Source organism: Heloderma suspectum, chromosome 1 (genome assembly GCF_057233095.1).
Source record: "Heloderma suspectum isolate Gila_16-S chromosome 1, 16-S_ref, whole genome shotgun sequence".
Lineage (NCBI taxonomy): Eukaryota > Metazoa > Chordata > Lepidosauria > Squamata > Helodermatidae > Heloderma > Heloderma suspectum.
In genome coordinates this window covers 414281800-414301397 of record NC_139458.1, presented here as the reverse complement: position 1 = coordinate 414301397, position 19598 = coordinate 414281800, and the positions used below count along the sequence as shown (strand labels likewise).

The 19598-nt window shown below is 51.6% G+C and overlaps 1 protein-coding gene across 3 annotated transcripts in view; it reads left to right on the top strand.

The window, feature by feature from the left end:
- The window catches only part of LOC146360180 (phosphofurin acidic cluster sorting protein 2-like), a 215882-nt gene that overhangs the window by 180742 nt on the left and 15542 nt on the right, over positions 1-19598 (top strand). For 2 of the 3 annotated variants that reach the window (XM_084829040.1, XM_084829039.1), the window contains exons 10-21: positions 2664-2757; positions 3210-3281; positions 5917-6044; positions 6812-6944; positions 7226-7330; positions 11039-11145; positions 12238-12392; positions 12698-12808; positions 12935-13037; positions 17836-17878; positions 18132-18174; positions 19112-19253. In XM_084829040.1, the coding sequence (XP_084685166.1) occupies positions 2664-2757; positions 3210-3281; positions 5917-6044; positions 6812-6944; positions 7226-7330; positions 11039-11145; positions 12238-12392; positions 12698-12808; positions 12935-13037; positions 17836-17878; positions 18132-18174; positions 19112-19253 (1236 nt within the window). Of the gene's footprint in view, positions 1-2663; positions 2758-3209; positions 3282-5916; positions 6045-6811; positions 6945-7225; positions 7331-11038; positions 11146-12237; positions 12393-12697; positions 12809-12934; positions 13038-13558; positions 14257-17835; positions 17879-18131; positions 18175-19111; positions 19254-19598 lie in introns of those variants that run through there. The other variant, XM_084829041.1, reaches the window with a different exon arrangement.

Sequence of the window (19598 nt, the reverse complement as noted above, 5' to 3'; positions counted from 1 at the left end):
TCCTTCATTCATAACTAGGGATGTGTAAAAATACGCTCTGTGTTTCACGGATTGTCAGGAGCCTTTTGTTCTGTCGTCCGCTTAGAGAAGGATGCAAATTTTTTTTCCATCATGTGGAAAAATACGCAAGTAATTCTGTAAGCACTTTCCTAAGTATTTACATAATTTACCTTAGTACATAACATTTAGTGTATTGTCCCCCATTCCATTCAATTTTCCCTCAGTAGAAACTTGCATATTTTCCTACGAATAAATATGCATACATTTTGGGAAAGTTAAAAAAAAATCTGAAAGTCCACGGATTCCATACGACCCAAGGGGTCGCTCTGCAGCGGATTCCGCAGGTCGGATTCTTAGAAATCCGAGCGCATTTTAGTCCATTTTGAATTTCTCGAGCATCCTTACTCATAACATGAGAACTTGGGGTCACCTGAGGAAACTGGCCATGGGTTCATGACAGACAAAAAAGCCCCTCTTCCCATGGCACGTTTATGGAATTGGGGAGTTCAGATGTGACCATGGCCGCTGGCTTAGATGGCTTTCAAGGGGCATTGGAGGAATCCATGGAAAGTAGGTCTCTTCAGTTGCTATTAGCCATAATGGCTAAATAGAAGAGTTGGAAGGCTCCTCAGAGGTCATCTAGTCTAACCCGCTGCTGATGCCAGAAATCTACTGCTACAGCATCCCTGACAGATGGCCATCCAGCCTCTGCTTAAAACCCCCTAAGAAAGGAGAGTCTGCCACCTTCCAAGGCAGCCTGTGCCACTGTTGGACAATGTGTACCATTAGGACGTTCTTCCTAATGTTGAGTTGAAATCCCCTTTCTTGCCATTTAACCTTTTGGTTCAAGAACTGCTCTCTGGAGCAACCTACCCCAACCTGATGCCCTCCAGGTGCGTTGGACAGCAATGCCCATCATTCTCAGCCAACGGCCATGCTGGCTCGGAATGGTGGGAGTTGCTGTCCAACACATTTGGAGGTCACCAGGTTGGGGTAGGTTGCCCTGGGGCAACAGAAAACATGTTTGCCCCATCGTCTATGTGACTCAGTATTTGGAGGTGGTTCTCCTGTCGCCTCTTAATTGTCTCTTCTCCAGACCCAACTCCTTCAAGCTTCTTTAACCTTCTTTGTTGCCCTGCTCTGGCCTGTGAAGTGGAACCTTCAAATTTGTTGTTAATGTGGGGTGGAGACAACAGTAGGGGAGGGCTGTTGCCCTTCTGGTGACCTTTCAGCCCTCAGATGTGCTTGGAAAGGTCCCACTCATTGCTGAGGTTCAGAATATGGCTTTGTACAACTTCCAAGAAAACAAAGTTCCACAATGGTGGAGGAACTGCTAGGAATGCCCTCCTACATACTGAACCTGGTGTGCAGATGACAAAAGTGCTAGTGGTGGGCATCTTGGATGGCTGTGAAGATTGCCATGGGACATACGGTGATCTTGTCTTTCAGCTTTGCAAATTAGCCCTCAAGGTTTACAGGCCTGTTTCCCCCTTTTCTTGAAAATATTTTGCATCTCATTGACAGCCTGAAAGGAGAGGGGGAGAAACCCTTTCTCCCCCAGTTTACAAAAATTTCCCTGCCTGGTCACCTGGAGGCAATTGTTACTCCCCACAAATGACTATGGGAGTGGCTTTTTATAAGCCTGTAGAATGGACCAGTCAGCTCCAGAGACGGCGCTTCTGTAAGGGGTCCTAGGAATTGCCCTGAGCAGGAGTCTACCCACCCAAATGTCTCCATCTTCGGTGGCGCATTACCAGCCTGTATTTGAGGCAGTTGGCGTCAACTGCTGGATGTTAGAGAAACACTTTTGTGTCTTTTCCTTTATCCCTTGGAGCTCTAGGCCTCCCTTGTGTTCCCTGCCCCCAGTCGTTACGTTTCTTCTGTGCTGGCTAGAACTGCAGCTCTGATGTACCAGGAAGGGGTGGTCAGTACGACGTCTCAGATATCTTACATTGGGAGCAGCACAGAGCCCTGTTCCTGACTCTGTGCAGAAGGCAGCGTGCTGAACAGGCCAGCCTTTGGCGCGGATCTGGGAGCTGGGTCTGTGTCGGCGCACATCTCTTTGCAAAATCCAGCTGCAGGCTGGAGCCAAAGCGGATCTTCTTACCTTTGCCTCTCCCCCTACAACTTCTTAGTTAGCTTACTGCAGCCTGCCAGATGGGTTGTGCTGCAACTCCCATCATCCTCAGCCAGCATGGCTAAGGATGATGGGAGTTGCAGTCCAACCTATATCAAGGGCTGCCTTACCATGTTGTGATTTATTCTGCCCCCCCCCCCATTTCAAGAGGGATGCGAGTGATACCTTTACCTGCAGTGTCCATTTTGCTTTGTGGGAGAACCTAGGTGGTTGGGAGAGACGTGGCTTTTCCTAGCTGGAGGTAGAGAAGCTTTGCTCTGTGGTGTCCTTTCTCTGTCACCAATTGATGCCTTTATTTTTTCGACTCTGCTCACCGGGACCTGCCCCTCCCCTCCCGCTCTGTCTCCTCGTGTTGCCAGGCGGCCGGGGCTCTGGTGATGGGTGTGCTTGCCTTGTGGTGCTCCGTGGGGGCAGAGGCCAGGGAGGGATTCGAGCTGGGGGTTACGGTGACTTCACTTCTTCCTCACTTCTCTTCCTGCCCGTCTCCCTGTCTGTCTGTCCGTCCGTCCGTCTGTTTCTTCTGCAGGCGCTTCTTTGAGGGCGTCTCTCACTCTGGTTCCCAGACTGAGATCAGCAGTCTGCACGGCCAAAAGGGGCAGGAGCGAGAGTCGGGCAGCCCTGTGAGTTGTTACTCCTCCTCCTCTTCCACTACCAGCCTGTCTGCCTGGCCCTCCTCCCCTCCGCAGCCTACGTGCTGTTGGGAACAACCCCTGCTCTGTTTCTTCCTCCTTTTTCTCTCTTTCCTTGATGAGCTACTTCCTTCCCCAGTACAGGAGAGGTGGGTTAGGAGCAGGCCAGCTGGACACGCTGGCCCAGCAGGGGTCATCCTGGGCCCTGCAGTGTTGGGGGGCTCAGTGGCTTTCCCCCGCATACCCTCTCCTGGGGCACCTGGACCTGCTCCTGCCGCCACTGCCCGAGTCTGCACAGATGCACACAAAACGTGTTTTGATGTTTGTTTTTTTCACCTCCTCGTGGAACCGTACTGCCTTTGCTCCCTTCTTGGACCTGGAAGCTTCGCAACTAATCGCATCTCTCCTTTTTCCTGCGCCTCCTTGCCCTCCCCACCATCCAGGAAGAAGCAGAGAAGCGGAAAGTGGGTGTCCCTCGCACCCAAGACGAAGCTGCCATGGAAACCGTGGCTATGGTGAGTACAGCGTGCCGGGCTGTTAGCGGGTCTTTTCTGGGCCCAGTTTTACCAACTTTGTGGTGCCATGTTTGGCCATGGAACGTACCTGAATGTGGGAATGGCTGATCTGATCATGCTGCCCATCTGACCCCACCAGTCCACACAAGCAGGAGCTTCATCCCACACCAGTTCATCACTTGCTCTGGCACTTGATGAGCGTGAACAGTGGGGACAGAGCAGGCACGTTGTGCACAGGGGTGCCCCCAAAGGAGAAGGAACCTGCCGTTTTCAGGGGATACTTCACGATCTAAGAACACCAGAGCCTAGGATGTGTTCTTAGATGTGTCGCCTGCAGCCCCGGCCCTGGCCACTTGCTCCGGTCAAACTGCTACATTAGGCCACACGAGGGCAGTGCGGCTCACGTCTGCATCATCCAGAGTGCAACAGGCAGTGCAGAGCCTAAAGTTGCTTTCCCTGGGCAGATTCTTCCTCTGAGCAGGCTCACTGACACGGGCTGCGCAGGGCAACTTTGAAAACTTCTAGAGTGGTAGCCAGGGAACCGGGGCTCATCCTCCCAGGAAGGGAAAGTCAACTAAACATGCCTAACCGGGTGGTGTGAGCACCATCCCATGACATTCTCTTCCAATGACCCCATGAGCCGCAGCATCAGAGACTGCACAGCAGTAATTCTCTTGCTGGTGACTGTGGGGAAGAAGATGAGTCTAGACCAGCCTTGTGCCCTGCAGATACGCTGGACTACAACTCCCACTACCCCCAGCCAGCATGGCTTCCACATCTAGAGGGAAACCGGGTTGCGGAAAGCTGAACTAGAAGTTCACCGAACACATTGGCTCCCGGTGTGCAGGGAGCTTGTGACGTAGGTCCCTTTCCAGCGAGTGATCCGCCCAATACATGCTGTTGTAATACATCATGCAGAGAACTGTAGCCTGTGTTTCCCAGTGCCACACACAGAGAGTTAAATCATTTATCACTGGGGACGGATGTGGAACTGAAAATCCTGCCAGCATTTTCTGAAGGGGTAGATTAAAATCAGTAGGATGTGCCAGTGGTATAGTGGAGCCCGGGCTCACAGGGACTCAGCACCAGCGCTTTCTTATTAGCAGAGATGCTGATGTCATCTGCCACCCCCTCTCAGAATTCCCCGTTCCCCCTGAGCTTGACTGCTCTTCTCACAGCAGCTGGGGGCAAATGGATTTTTGTAACAGCAATCTATTGTTCCCTGTTATAATGCAAACCATTTTGGGGCGGCCTGGTCTTGAATGGGCAATTGAGATCCCTTAGCTCTACAAAGACCTGCTTCTGCTGGAGATGAAAACTGCCAGAAATGCTTTGCTGGTATGAATCAACACAGCTGCCTCCATGTTTGGACTCTTCTTGGGGGTGTGGCTATGGGGACTGTCATGATGAGCGCCTGCATTTCCAAATGTATCACTACACCGCTGGATAGTGCACACCGGAGAAGTGGTGGCGGGGTGTGTGTCGTTTCTGTGTTTTAGGGACACGCTGCTTGGAAATGTGGTGGCACGTGAAGCTGTGTGTTTGTGTAAGGCAGAGGTGGGAAACTTGTGGCCCTCCTGATGTTTCGGCCCGCAACTTCCATGAGCCCTAGCCAGTGCAGCCAGTGGTGAGGGATGATGGGAGTTGTAGGCCAAGACATCTGGAGGGCCGCAAGTTGCCCACCTCTGGTGTAAGGTTATGGCTGTTTAGTAGAGGTGGCACCAATGGTTGCAGAGGTGGCCTTAGAGGTGTGGATGCATGGGGTGGGCACGTGTGCCTGTGGTTTCAGAAAGGCAGGGCACTTTTTTATTTTTCTTTAAATTCTCGTTATGATATGCTGTATTTAAATATATTGTTTGAGGCTGTATTGTGCACACTCATTTATATATCTAGTATAAAATATATTACTGACTGTTGTAAGGTTGCTTTCAAGCTTTATTATTATATAACATCATGATTTCATCTCTCTTTTTTTGCTGTTGTTATTATTATTACTATTATTATCATTACTATAAGACTACTAAGTAAGATTTTTGGTTGCTTAAACTATTAAGCTTTATTATTACTATTATGTTCTAACTTAAGGGCAATATATGGTTGCTGGGAATGAATTGTAGGCCTGCTCCCTTGCTATAAGACTGATGATATGATATTGAAATGTAAGGTTGATTATCAATTTGTAATATTTTATATTAAAATATACATATGGGATCTGAAGCCCATATGTATTGGAGTTTAAATTTAACCTTTAAAAGGGGGGAGGGTCCTTCCCCCCCCCCCTTCTTCTTTTCGGAATTGTTGTGTCCTCCTAAGAATATTGTATTGTTAGGAAATTGTAGTTATTGATCAGGTTGTTGGTATTGTTTATTTCATTTATAAAGACAAAAGTAAATAAAAAGTATTCTCAAAAAAGAAAAGAAAGGCAGGGCACTTTGCATGGTCGTTTGAGAAGTGGGAAGAATTTGAAGCGAGGGGCTGGTGTTTCTTTGTCTGTTGGGGCAGCCAGCCTGGCCGAAGCGCTTGCTTTGTGGGACAGGCATGCCAGGGGAAGCAGCCAGTTGACATTCTCATGGGGCTCAGAACTTAAGCAGCCTCCCTCACTTACCCACCCAAGACTGTCTGTGCATCCTCTCAGGAGTCGGAGGCAGACGAATCCTGCCCAGGAGGAACAGCAGAGACGGTCCTGAAGGAGAGCAGCCTGGACCGGCTGGCGCAGCTGAACAGCATAAGCAAGCCTGAATTCCCAGCCACCGTTTCCCCCAGGTAAAGAAGACCACATCCTTGGCAAGTGGCTGGCCTTGTTTGGAATGGGAGCTGTGTTGACTCCGCTGAGGATGTTAGCTGTGGAACAAAGAACGTTGGCTTTGCAGGTGGGAGATTTGGGTCCAAATCCCTATTCGGCTGTGCAGTGAGGGGGCCTTCGCAAAGGCCCTGTCTCTTGGCTTGACTTGCCTTGCAGGCAGTTGCAAAGGCAAATACCTGAAAGAGCTCAAATGCAATCCATTGCAACTCAATTAATTTCAGGGGCAGCTGCCAAGAACGTCTCCCCAGGCAGCCTTCCAGCCCTAACTTGGCACATATTTGTTATCAGTGACCTTTGTTTTTATGGGACTTTGAATGAATATATAGTTCCTGAATTTAATTGTAACTGTTTTTGCATGGCTTTTATCTCATACGTTGCCTTGACAGGGTTTTACACTTAAAGGTGGCCTAAAAATAATTATAAATAAGCAAACAAATAAATAGTAAAAGCGGAGGGAGGGGGATGCCGTTGACTGATCTTTACAGATGGAATGAGACATAGTGGCTCTTCGTGGTGACCGCTGACTGCTCTCTCAAGCCACCTGAAGGGTCCACTGCAAATGTCATGGACTTGGTAGTCTCACTCTCGCTGGGCCTCGGCCTGCTGCTGCTGACTTGCATACTCTGGCTAGCGGTGGCTGCTCAGTGGCCTGGTAGAATCCCACCTCTCGAATCTCCAAGTCCACCTCCCCACAGCTCTTTTCTGATGACCGTTCCTTGTCCTTCAGCAAAGCTGAGAACAAGCAGCTCTGGCGCCCCCGCAGCATGTCCGTCAAGGACAGGCAGAACTCCAAGGGCCACGGTGACCGGACCGGCAGCCTGGACAGCGAGAGCTCCCCGGACTCTCGACAGAATACCCAGGTCTGGCTGCGGAGGGCCAGGGTGGGGTGCAGGGGGATCCTAGGGAGAGGAAGGCTTTTTCCCGGACAGTGGCTGAGTCTCCTGCAAGGGGCAAGGGGTGGGTGGGAGGGAGTGCAGAGCCCAAATGAGGGAAAGGTTTGCAAACTCTGGCGATGCAACATGGGCCAGGAGGTCCCTCTGGCCTTGGTGACCCTCGGCTGTTTGGGCAGCCAGCCCTGGGGTGGCGGGGTAGCTGTTCACAGCGCCTCTGAAAGCTGCTCTGCTTTGCTTTGCTGCTCCAGGTGCCTCGGAAGTCTGTGTATGACCAGCTCAACCAGATCCTGGTCTCGGATGAACAGCTGCCAGAGAGCATCATCCTGGTGAACATCGGCGAGTGGCAAGGCCAGGTGAGGAGCCCGGGGCAGGGGCGGGGCAGGGGCTGGGCAGGGAAGCCTCCATGCCAGCGAACGGCTGCTCTATGCACTGCATCTCAGCCATCCTTCCCGATCCTGCACCGCTGCTAGGTTTTATTGTGGTTGTATTGTTATATTGTGGTTTTAATGTTCTATATATTTTAAATTGTTTTATTGTGTGTTGTTTGGTTTTAATTTTTGTGAACCGCCCAGAGAGCTTCAGCTATTGGGCGGTATAGAAATGAAATGAAATAAAAAATGAAAATGAAAATCCTGGTGCCCTCCAGGTGTGTCGGGCCGCAACTCCCATCATCCCCAGCCAGCATGGCCTTGGTGGCTGGGGATGATTGGAATTGCGGCCCGACACACCTGGAGGGCGCCAGGTTGGAGAAGACCGCTCTAACCCAACGTGCTGCAGCAGTGGTCCCAGCAGGACAGCCTCTCCAGATGATCACAGGAGCCTCCTGGTGGACTCTGACAAAGGCTCACAAAGCCCAGCATGCCGTTTCCCACACTGGCCGGCCAGATGCCCCAGGGAAGCCCCCAAGCAGGTCATGGGGGCAACAACCCACTCCCACTCGCCTTCAGAGGCATGGCGGCTCTGATCCATGAGGTAGCATGTCGCCATCAACAGCTTCGCCCTCCATGAATTGGCCTAGTCCTCTTTCGAAGCCTCCTACGGGTGCTTCCAGGCAAAGCTTTCGTCGCGCCGTCACCCTGCCCCAATCAAGGAATTTCACATCGTTGTCGGCTTCCACTCGTAACTCTCCCGTATTTTCCCACCACGTCTCCTGTCTTTTTTCTTACTGTGGAAAATCTGTTAAGGGAGAAAAAGGTGGAATAGCTGCACAATGCTTTCTGAATGGTAGCGCTAGGAGCCCTCCATTGGTGGCCATTCCCAAACCTGGTGGAAGCCGATTCCACAGTGTTGCTCCGTGCCGTGTGGAGAAGTCCTTCCTTGCACATGTCCTGAAGCTCTCGCCATTCACCTTCACGTGGAGGAGAAGGCTGTCAATGGCTGCTAGTCCCCCTGGCTCTGTGGTACCTCTTGTGTGAGTGGAAGAATGCCTGCGTACGTATTTCTAGGCACGAAGATGACTGCAGACGCTGACTGCAGCCAGGAAATCAGAAGGCATCTACTTCTTGGGAGGAGAGCGATGACAAATCTTGATAAAATAGTGAAGAGCAGAGACACCACGCTGACAACAAAGGTCCGCATAGTTAAAGCAATGGTATTCCCTGTAGTAACCTATGGCTGCGAGAGCTGGACCATAAAGAAGGCTGAGTGAAGAAAGATAGATGCTTTTGAACTGTGGTGCTGTAGGAAAATTCTGAGAGTGCCTTGGACTGCGAGAAGATCAAACCAGTCCATCCTCCAGGAAATAAAGCCAGACTGCTCACTTGAGGGGATGATATTAAAGGCAAAACTGAAGTACTTTGGCCACATCATGAGAAGACAGGGTACCCTGGAGAAGATGCTGATGCTAGGGAAAGTGGAAGGCAAAAGGAAGAGGGGCCAACCAAGGGCAAGATAGATGGATGATATTCTGGAGGTGACGGGCTCGACCTTGGGGGAGCTGGGGGTGGCGACGGGCGACAGGAAGCTCTGGCGTGGGCTGGTCCATGAAGTCACGAAGAGTCAGAAGCGACTGAGCGAATAAACAACAACATGCCTGTGTACACCAGTTGCTGGGGAATGTGGGCAGGAAGGTGCTGTTGCATTCATGCCCTGCTTGTGGGTTTCCCATGGGCAGCTGGTTGGCCACTGTGTGAACAGAATACTGGACTAGATGGGCCCTTGGCCTGATCCAGCAGGGCTCTTCTTAAGTTCTTATGACCCTGCCTTGATTCTAGTCTCCTCCTGATCCGCTTGCTCCACACCATGGCTCAAAGAAGCCAGCCAGGCCAAGGCAAAAATACTGCCAGGGTATTTAGCCTGAGAAAGAATGCATTCATCACCCCAAAATTCTTTTCATTTTATTAACTTGTGTTTTTCCCATTAAGATGGGAAAAAATGGCCCACAACCAAAAGTATTAAAAATTGTAAAATACAATGCAAAAGCAGCAAACCTCCCTTGGCTTGGTTTGGCATTAGCTTGGTATTTACAGAGTTCTTCCAGGAAAAGCTTGACTATTTTTTAATATTCCTTCCTGACTCATCATGTCTTTTTTTAGGTTTTGCATTCCCTTTTGTCAGTGTTAAAAAGCAATTCTGTTTTTCAGTGAGTTTTAAGCTGCCCCCCCAAATGTCATCTATTTTTTGTCCATGTCCTGGACAATAATCATAGCTCTACCAGAGTTGTGCAAAAGTCCCCTGAGGCTGATTTGGAAAGCTGTGGTGAACAGTGCAGTCTCAGAGCTAAGACACAGCTCAGGGAAAGACCAGTTCCTTGGGAGCAAGGAGGCACTGGTTATCTATTAATTTCCACCGCCACCCCAGTGAAGGTGCTAGTAATGACCTAGCTCTAAAAATTCTAAAGCTCTAAACCAACCTTTCCCAATCTGGTGCTCTCTAGATGTTTAAGGCTACAAAACCGATAATCCCTGACTACTGGCTATGCTGGCTGGGGATAGGGAGTTGTAGTCCAAAACATATGGAGGGCACCAGGTGGGGAATGGCTCCTCTCAACAGTTTGAGATCTGGTTATGTGAAGGACTGCTTGTGCCTGTGTGAACCTGTCTGGGCCTTGAGATCAGCTTCAGAGGTTCGGCATCAAATCAGCATCGAGATTTTTTAGATTTGGTGGGCACAAAACGGGGCCTTTTAGGGAGTGGCCCCATGCTTGTGGAATTCCCTCCTTGGGGAGATGTATATGGCCCCTACTCTACTCTACTTTAAACAGACCATGGAAACCTTTTAATTTCAAACTGTTTTTTAATAGGTGGTGCTCTGTATTGTTTTCACTGCTGCTGGTTGTAATGTCTTGTAATGTTTTAGTTTTAGATTGTGTTTTTATTGCTTCCTGATGTATCGCATTGTATGGTTTTGATGTAAGCCACCCAGGGAGGATTTTGCCCTGGAAGGCAACATATAAACTTTCAAAATAATTAAGCCCTCCCTTGAGCCATATGATAGATGAGCCCTGCCCCCAGCCCTAACTACAATCATAAGAATCATAAGAAGAGCCATGTTGGATCAAACCAAAGGCCTAATTAGTCCTGCATCCTATTTCCCGCAGGGCCAACCAGATACTTATGGGAAGTCCGCAAGGAGGATATGAGCGCGATAGCCCTCTCCCGTTGCTGTTCCCTGGCATTGAGAGGCATACTGCCTCTGATACTGGAGGTGACATACAGCCATCATGCCTAGCAACCATAGATAGCTTTATCCTCCGTGAAGTTGTCTAACCCCCTTTTAAAGTCGTCCAGGTTGGCAGCCATCACTCGATCTTGTCAAGTCCCATGGATTCAGTAATGCAGTTAGGCAATCTTAGTCTCTGGACTTAATGGTCTTACGGTGGTCCCCTCTTTAGTGTCTAATGTGTATCACTTCCCCTCCTTTAAAATGTGGTAAGCCAGCTCTGCTGCATTCGGTGAGCCCTCCTGATAATTCCACGGAGGGGGCCCCTGGACCTCTGCCCCATAGTCCCTCCTTGGCAGCACCAGTGCAGAGATCAGGGGCAGAAGGCCTTGGTGCTTATCAAGTGAGCTTGTAAGCTACTTGCACTTCTGTCTGTATATACTATGTCTTTATATCGGCAGTATCTGTGTGATCAGCTCCAAGAACACAAGCAGCCCATTGTCTCCACCTGCTCCATGGCAGACGTCCAGGCTGCCTTCAACACGATTGTTGCTCGGATCCAGAGATAGTGAGTAGTGCCTGGCAAGCACCAGTGCAACCGGTGGCAAGTGCCCTGCAGAAGTTTCCCGGGTTAACCATGGGGGAAGGACTTTGGGGTTTCGTGTACGCAGGGCTGGAAGCTCCCCTGGTTTCAGCCTCAGAGATAGGCACTCCCCTTTTGGACTACATCTCCCATCAGCCAAGTATGGTCAGTGTTCGGGCATGGGTGGGCAGGGGGCATTGTAATCCAAGACATCTGGAAGGCACCAGGTTGGGGAAGGCTTGACTCCGCCAGGGTGGGGAATGCGTGGTCCTCGTGGATGTTCTGGGACTGCATCTTCCGTCGCCCTGGGCAGCGTGGCCAGTGGTGAGAGATGATGGGAGTTGCAGTTCAAAGACATCTGGAGGGCCACACATTCCCCACCCCTGGCTTAGTCCAGCCTTCCCCAACCTGGCCCCCTCCAAGGGTCTTGGACTAAATCCCCCATCATCCCCAGCCAGCACAGTCCATGGCCATACTGGCTGGGGATAGGGATGTTTGGACTGTGTAAAACCCGCTCCATCTGTGTTTCACAGTTTGTCAGAAGCATTTGGTTCCATCGTCCGCTCACAGACGGATGCAAATTATTTTTTTCCAGCATGCGGAAAAATACGCAAATAATTACGTAAGAGGTTTCATAAGAACTGACATCATTTACCTTAGTACGTAATATTTAACATATTGTCCCCCATTCCATTCAACTTTTCCTCAGCAGAAACTCACATGTTTTCTTACGAATAAATATATGTAAACTTTGGGGAAATTAAAAAAAACACCCAAAAGTCCATGGACTCCATGCAGCCTGAGGAGGGTGCTCCGTAGCAGATTCCTCAGGTCGGATTCTTAGAAATCTGAGCTCATTTTACTCCGCCTCGAATTTCTCCAGCATCCCTAGCTGAGAATAATAGGAATCTGTAGTCAAAGACAGCAGGAGGATGCCTGGTTGGGGAAGGCTGGTTAAATTCGGTCGGCGGCACACACTAGGCTGGAGGTGGTGGGAGCGGTGGGATCGTGACAGGTTTGTGCTGTCCTGGAGCTGCTTGGCTGCAAACGTCTCAGAACCTTCTCTTCCCCTGGCAGCTGTAACTGTAACTCCCACATGCCTCCCCCAGTGAAAGTGGCTGTGGCTGGGGACCAGAGCTACCTGAGCACTGTCCTGCGCTTCTTCGTGGAGCAGCTGGCCAGCAAGACCCCGGACTGGCTTAACTACCTCCGCTTCCTCGTGGTGCCCTTGGGTAAGCGTCTTTGCCACGGGGGGCCAGTCCTGAAGGGCCCTGACGTCGCCTCAGCCGGGGCAGCCAGCCAGCCACTGTGGCTGGCCTGCAGGACCGTCTCTTCAATCACCCCCAGCCAGTGGTCTAGAGGAGGGCAGAGGCGAGCTGTTCGGAGTGGGATCTGCCACCCACCCACCCGCACACACAACGCACGACCCTTTGGCACTGCTTCACAAGGAGAGAAGGGGGAGCTTTGCTTTGCTTGTGTTGTCCACCTTTCCTCCACCACCCCTTTAAGGCTTCCATTTCCTCTGCCTCTTTCCCAGGCTCTCACCCACTGGCCAAGTACCTCGGTTCTGTGGATAACAGGTACAGCACCTTGTTCCTTGATGCCGCATGGAGAGAGCTCTTCAGCAGAGTCGAGCCCCCAAGTTCAGGTAAGAGCCCTGGCAGACCCCTGGCTCCAGCAGCCCAGAGACCCACCAGAGCAGCGTTTGGTGAGGCTTCCTTGGGCCTCATCACTGCTCTGTGTTGCCTAAACCCTTACATTCATCTCCCTCCAGACACTGTGGACGTCCCGGGTCGAGTTGCCCAGTTCATCACAGGTGCCATTGTGTCCCATCAGCTGCCCATTTCTGAAGCCATGTTGACCTACAAACAGAAGAGGTAAGAGGACTTGCAGTCCTCCTGTCTGTCTGTCTGTCTGTCTGTCTCTTCCTTTCCTTTCCTTTCCTTTTCTCTTTCACTTACACTAGCATTCTCTTTCTCTTCCTTGCACTTGCACTCTCTCTCTCTCTCTCTCTCTCTGCCACACACGTGCACATGCCACTCTGCAAGAGAATTAGCCACTTGGACCCACATTATCCATCTCATAGGGAGCCTGCCCCTCATGGCCCCCATATTCCAAGGGGATGGTGTGGTGGGCTGGGCAGTGGAGCCAGAGACTATAGGCCATCCTCTTTCCATGCGGTTACAAGGGCCATGTGGTCGTCTTTTAAGTGGCAACTGGAGTGGCTCTGAGTTTTCCACATCTGCCCGTGAAGCACAGCAGCATGAGAGCAAAACAGATGGGCAATGCCTCTCTCTTGGGACGAAGAGGATCCTGCCCAAGGTGCCAGATCACAGGCAGGTCCAGCTGGTGGTTTTAGGGATTGCAAGTGCTGTTTCTATGCTTCCTCCCCCCACAGTTCAGGTGTGTGGGGTACTTCAGGCCCTGCTGTTCTCTGCTTGCCCCTACAGCCAACGGGGATTGGCACACAGTACGTATGGCTGGCTTGTTGCCCTCCCTGTGGGAACTTCCGGGGGAGGAGGGGAGGGTCTCTGCTTTTTGCTGGGACATTTCCTGGGTTGAGTGCTACCCTGCCTGTCCATGCAGGCAGGCTCACAGGTCTGGGGCGTTTTCATATGCTTCAAATCAAGAACTATCCTTCAAATTCATTCCAGAGCCTGGAGCACTGGTTGAAGTGGCAGCGACATGGGCACAGGCCTTCTGGGCAGTTGGCTGTTTATACCCCCCTCCCCCCCAAGTGTCCCCAGCTCACCATTTGGTTCAACTCACCACTGAGGTTTGGTGTGAAAAAGAAAAACTTAGAAAAATGTGAGCAACAAGGCCCGTGCCAGAGGAGGCTATTGGAGGCCTGTCCCCGGAGCCGCTGCCCATGTTGCACGGGTCACTAACTCAGCCAAGGTGGAAACCATGTGCTCGCTTTCAGAGGAAAGGCCGGCTGCCTCCAGTCTCCACCAGCCACTGCTCCGGTGATGGTTGCGGCTCATGGCTTCCATGCATGCCCTAAATTGGCCTCTGCTGGCTTGAGCTAACGAGCGTATGGATGGAAGAGCCCCAGTGCTGGAACAGCAAGTGCCAGAAACAAAGGCTGCCAGTGGTACTGAGTGAAGATTGGCGGGGGGGTGGGGGGAGACACAGGGTGATGGAGGGGAGGGGGCCGCGGGGCCTGTTCACTCCATAATCTCGGCACGTGGCAGTTGTGGAGAGAAAAAACTGGTGAGCTGGTCTTCCACAGCTGCTACCATGCGAAGGCTTTCGCTTTTGGCATTGCTTCACAGACATCAGCAGTGATGGTGTATGCCAAATGCCTAATGCCCCACGCAGGTATACACACATGCAGCTAGCTTGCCAGAGGCTGCAACACAACATGCAGAAGCATTTTCCAAAGTCACCATGTGGCCTGTGGTTGTGGGAATAGACCCAGAAAACAGAATCCTGGAGATGAAACATTGCTATGTATCGGGGGAGCCTATAGTCAGCATGTCTTTGACCGGTACACGTGCTTCTCGCACTCAAGGCTGTCCCAACAGCGCAAACACCCCAAGCAATGTCCTGGAGAGGGCACCAACAAAGCTGCACATGGCCTGAGCATTATTCTCCAGAGTTCTCTGAGCGACTGCAAGGGGTCCTGGGGCATACTGCTTGGGGTTCTGTGGAGGGCCCTCTTGGGGGAACAAACGTCTTTGGGCAGCCATGCTGTGGTGTTTGGCTCCTAGACAAACCTGAATTTCAAGTGAGGGGCTCTGTGCTGCTTTGAGTCACTGTTGTGTCTCACTAAACCACTCGTGTATCCCAAGACAGTAACAGCAAGCAAGCAAATAGGGGGTTTAAAGTATGCACACAGGTAATATATTCTTATTTGTTAAAATACACTGGCATGTAAGTCCATAATACTGTAGCTACATGTTGAATTGGTGAAATGTGGTGTATACAGACAAAAGAATTCTCCGGCATTAAAAGTAGCCTGGGACTTTTAACTGGGTTGTCCTTGGCACCTTTTTTCCCTCTCTAAAATCCAGTCTAGATCTCTTCCATTCTTCCAGACGATTGCAGTAGAGCAAGGAGACAATTTCTTCAGTCTTGGTGTATCGCCCCACTGGCCACTGGCCTTCATGCAGCTGCAGTGCTTCCTGTAGGCCAGTGATTTTCAAACTGGTCTGGGGGATGCTGGCAGCTCTCAGCAGCTTTCCTTCAAGAGAGGGTGCACATCATGACAGATCTCCCCTTGCAACACAGAGCCACAGGGAAGCATCGGGTGTGGCACTGGTGGCGTAGTGGTACATTCCGAAGTGCAGGCGCTCATCATGACAGTCCCCATAGCCACGCCCCTAAAGAGAGTCCAAACATTCAGGCAACCATATCAACAAAGCGGTTCTAGCAGTTTTCTTCTCCGCCAAGAGCAGGACTTTTGTCAAGCAAATGGGTCTAACTTGGCCATTCAAGACCAGGCCACCCCAGAACACTGCATCACAATGGGGACTGATATATCATTGTTGGGAAAATTCAGTTTCCCCCAGCTACTGTGAGAATTGCAGCTAAGCTCAGAGGGAACAGGGCATTCCGTGGGGCAGATGACCTCAGCGCCAGCTGCGTCCCTGTGAGCCCTGGTGCCACTGCTCCACAGGCTGGCTGCACGTTCAGCTAAGGTGTAGTGAGACCAAGCGAGGCTTGACAGGCCCAGCCGCTGCCCCAGCTAAGTGGACTGCGCACCTTCGAATGCATCCTTGAACCCTCTGCGAGGTGTAGGAGTTCCAGGACAAGCATGCGGGGCTCCTCTGAAGGCTTGTTGATGTGGGAAAAACATCCTTTGAAAGCAGAAAGTTTGACAAGCACTGCACCTGCTCTGGTGCCAATTTAGTCATCCTCATGCGTCGCTGCCATGTCAGCGAAGGCTGCCGAGTCTGCTGGCGCTTCAGCAGAGCAGCACAGCAAAAAGGAAAGGGCCGGCGCCGGGGGTTGGATTGCGGATCGCCTGTAGTGATCCAGGCCCTTTCTTGTCTGCCAGCAACAAAAGAGGAGCAAGGGTTCTTCCAGGCCTTGAAAGGATGTGTTTATTTACAGAATCATTCCACTTAATTCGGTTTAGGCAACTGGATTTGGTGGAATGATGCAAATACGCATGCACACGCCCACACATATTCCAGTACTTAAGACAGGGATGGGGAAGCTGTGGCTCTCCAGATGTTACTGGACTACAGTTCCCATACTCCCTGCCCACTGACCATGCTGGCTGGGGCGGTTGGGAATTAGAATCCAACTTCTGGAGGTTCCTCACCCATAAGAGCTTCTGGCTCTTCTTTTGTGTCGCTAGTTTCGTGCTGTCCCTTCCCACGCTTCTGCCCCCCTCACCTCGTCTCTTCTGGGGCTTTCTCTCCCCCACTGGCCCTGCTGCTCCTCCTGGCTTATCGCTGCCTGCTCACCCACCCGGAGAGGGGAGGGAGCAGTGGCAGGAGCAAGGAGCAGCAGCAACAGCCTCCACTCACCTCTTTTTCTCCCTGTGGGTGGCCCATGTGGAAGAGGGCAAGTAAATGGACAGCGGCAAGGAGGAGCTGGGCCACTGAGGGTTTTGTGTCCAAGCTTCCCCCCGCCCAATCTGGAGCCAGTGCTGGTACATGCATTTTGCAGAGCACCCCCTTTCCCTGCTTCCGCAAGCTACCCTGGATGGCATATAAATGTCAGACACGTAAATAACTTGTGGCTTGGTTCACAAGTACAGAACCAGGAACTACAGGAAGCTGGTGCTTGGATGCGTCCAGAACAGGCCTGATCCCTGTTGATGGGTTCTGGAGCCCTCCTCTATGCAAACTTAGGCACAGCCATGTTCTTGGGAGGGGATGTCCCACTGCCAGAGCCACGTTCGCCCAGGCCAGCACGTGCGCTGTCACTCCCATGCTGAGGGCAGTGGCATTGCTTGCCCCGGCCTTGTTGGGCGAGGTGGGCACTCTGTGTTGTCTCCAAGCGCCAGTATCTTAATGGCTTGTGTTCCAGCAGTGATTATGCCTCTCCCTCTTCTTGGTTTTTGGCATTCAAGGAAAAGAAGCCTCTATTTTGATTTTTATATCAGGTATTGGACTGTGGCTTGCTGCAGTGTTGCCTTTTATCCTCTGTGTCCGTCCAGAACCGATTCCTCCCCTGTCTGCCTTGTGTGAGGCAAGGGCTGCTGGCTGTTCCTAGCTGCATGTGTCAAATCCCCAGTGTGGAAATAGTGGGGGTGAAGAGAACCCCCTCCTTCCTTTTGAGCCTCTTCTGCATCTGCCCCTTTGCCCCCCCCCCCCCCGCTCCACAACTTTCCCACAGTGTGATCCTGGGTTGGTTGCTGGGGAGGTTGCTATGCTTTGTGGAGCAGAGGGATCTATCCTACTTTCTCCCCTGCCCCCAGTCCCCCTGTCCCCCACCCCGAGAAAGAGACACCATTGCTTGGCTCTGTGATAGTTGCTTGTTTAGAATGTCAGGCTTTTGCTAACCCGGACCCAGCAGCAACACCACCACCAAAAGCCTGGCTGTTCTGCTTGGGTCAAACGATAGGGCAGAGCTATTCCCGTGCAGTTCAGGACGCTGTTGGTGATGTGACCAGCAAAGGAGGATGGGAGATAAAGCTGGGGACATGAGCTACACTTTGCCGTTGCCACAGGCAGAGGGGCCTTGCCACTTGTAATTTGTCTCTGTTTTGTTTTACAGCCCAGACGAGGATTCCTGCCAGAAATTTGTACCGTTTGTCGGGGTGAGTGTTGTTGGGATGGGACAGCCAGTAACTACAAGAGAAATCCTGGCACCTTCCTTTCCCCTTATTACCTTCCCCTGTGAAACCCCTGCAAGGGGAGGCTGAAGGGGGGTTGCCTTGCAGAAAGCCAGTATTTAGAGATGTAACTGCAATTTGGTGTGGGGGCCGGGCATGATGAGGTGGTTGAAAGTTGGCTCTTGGCAACTCTTGTGGTGCTGAGTGCGGTGTTTTTTCCTCCCATGTGCCCTGGCAGGTGGTGAAGGTGGGACTTGTGGAGCAATCCTTCAACACCTCGGGTGAGAAGCAGACTTCGACAGCAGCAGAGTTGGGCCTGCAGGCTTCTGCAGGTTGATGTTGTCCCCCCACCCCACCCTTATGTCTTCCAGTGACCCAACACAGACCAAACTCTGATGCACCAGTGGATGTGGGGGCAGGGGCGGGGGCAGAGTACTGGGGCCAGACAGGCTAACCTGCCTTCTCCCAACTGTGAACTTCCCAAGATGGATAAGTCACTGAGTCCCGGCTTTGTGAAAGCAAACGATGTACAAGTTGCAAAACGAATGGATGGACGAATGATAAAATGCCACAACGGGCCCAAAGTTATTCATAATTTGCGATACTGAATGTTGGGAAACCACTGTTTGAACCTCCTGAGGTGAAACAGTCAAACAAACAATCACAGTCTTAAAACACAGCACTGGACTATTTGCTTACAAAACATCCCCCATGTTGTTGGCATGATCCAACCTATATAGACTGAGGAAAGGGTGTACATAACAGCCGTCGCTCCTTTGGCAGCTCAGGGGCAAGTGGACAGAAGATAATAGAGAAGTGCCACGTGCAGGCCCTTCACATGCTTTTGCAGCACTGGAGACCCATCAGACTGCACCGACTGGGCTGCACAGGCAGACCCACCACAGACAGACACCCCGGCTTGGGGGGAAAGATGAACTCCCTGCAGTCTCAGCCAACACAAGGGGTGCTGCTCTGTTAAAGGAGAATTGGCTGGCACACTCCATTGCCTGAACCAGTCAATTCTGGGAAGACTTAAAAGGCGGAGCTCATGCTTCCCCTGGCAAGAGTGAGCGGCCCTCCCCGAGAGGCTCACTTCACAAACCAGTATGGTAAAGCAAGAGCCGGACAGCAGTTGGTAGTCCATGTGGGCCCACGACAGCCACTGCTAGCAGGCAAGAACCCCTCTGTTACAACCAGGACTTCTTTTTCTTTCCTTAGTTGATTCTGATGATGCCACCATCTGTACCACCTCGCTGCTAAGCTCATCTTCACCATCTGGTGGAGGGATCCCCTACACCAAGGATGCCGTGGGTACCCCTCCGCCCTCTCCGTCTGTAAGCAGTGGGCTCTCGGGAGCCGGGTAAGCACCTTTCGGCGGTATCAGTGCCACGAGATGGGGATTCTGATCTAGAGTACTAACAGCTGGGCAGCGAATGAGTTCCTGGTTTATATCACCCTTAGAGGAGAACATTCCTCCATGTTGAGTACAAGGGCAACGGTAGGAGAAGGCAGATGGAAATAGTATGTGGGTATTTGACCAGTTAAGTTCCCACAGTGTAGGAAGAAAACATAAGAGGTAAAGGATCGCAGTTGGCCCTGCTGTGCTGTGGGATGCTCTCTACAGGAGAGCCGGAGGGGAGTGCCAGAAGGTGTGGGATCCTCTGCTTGGAAAACACAACAGCAACATCTGTGCATGGATTGGGCA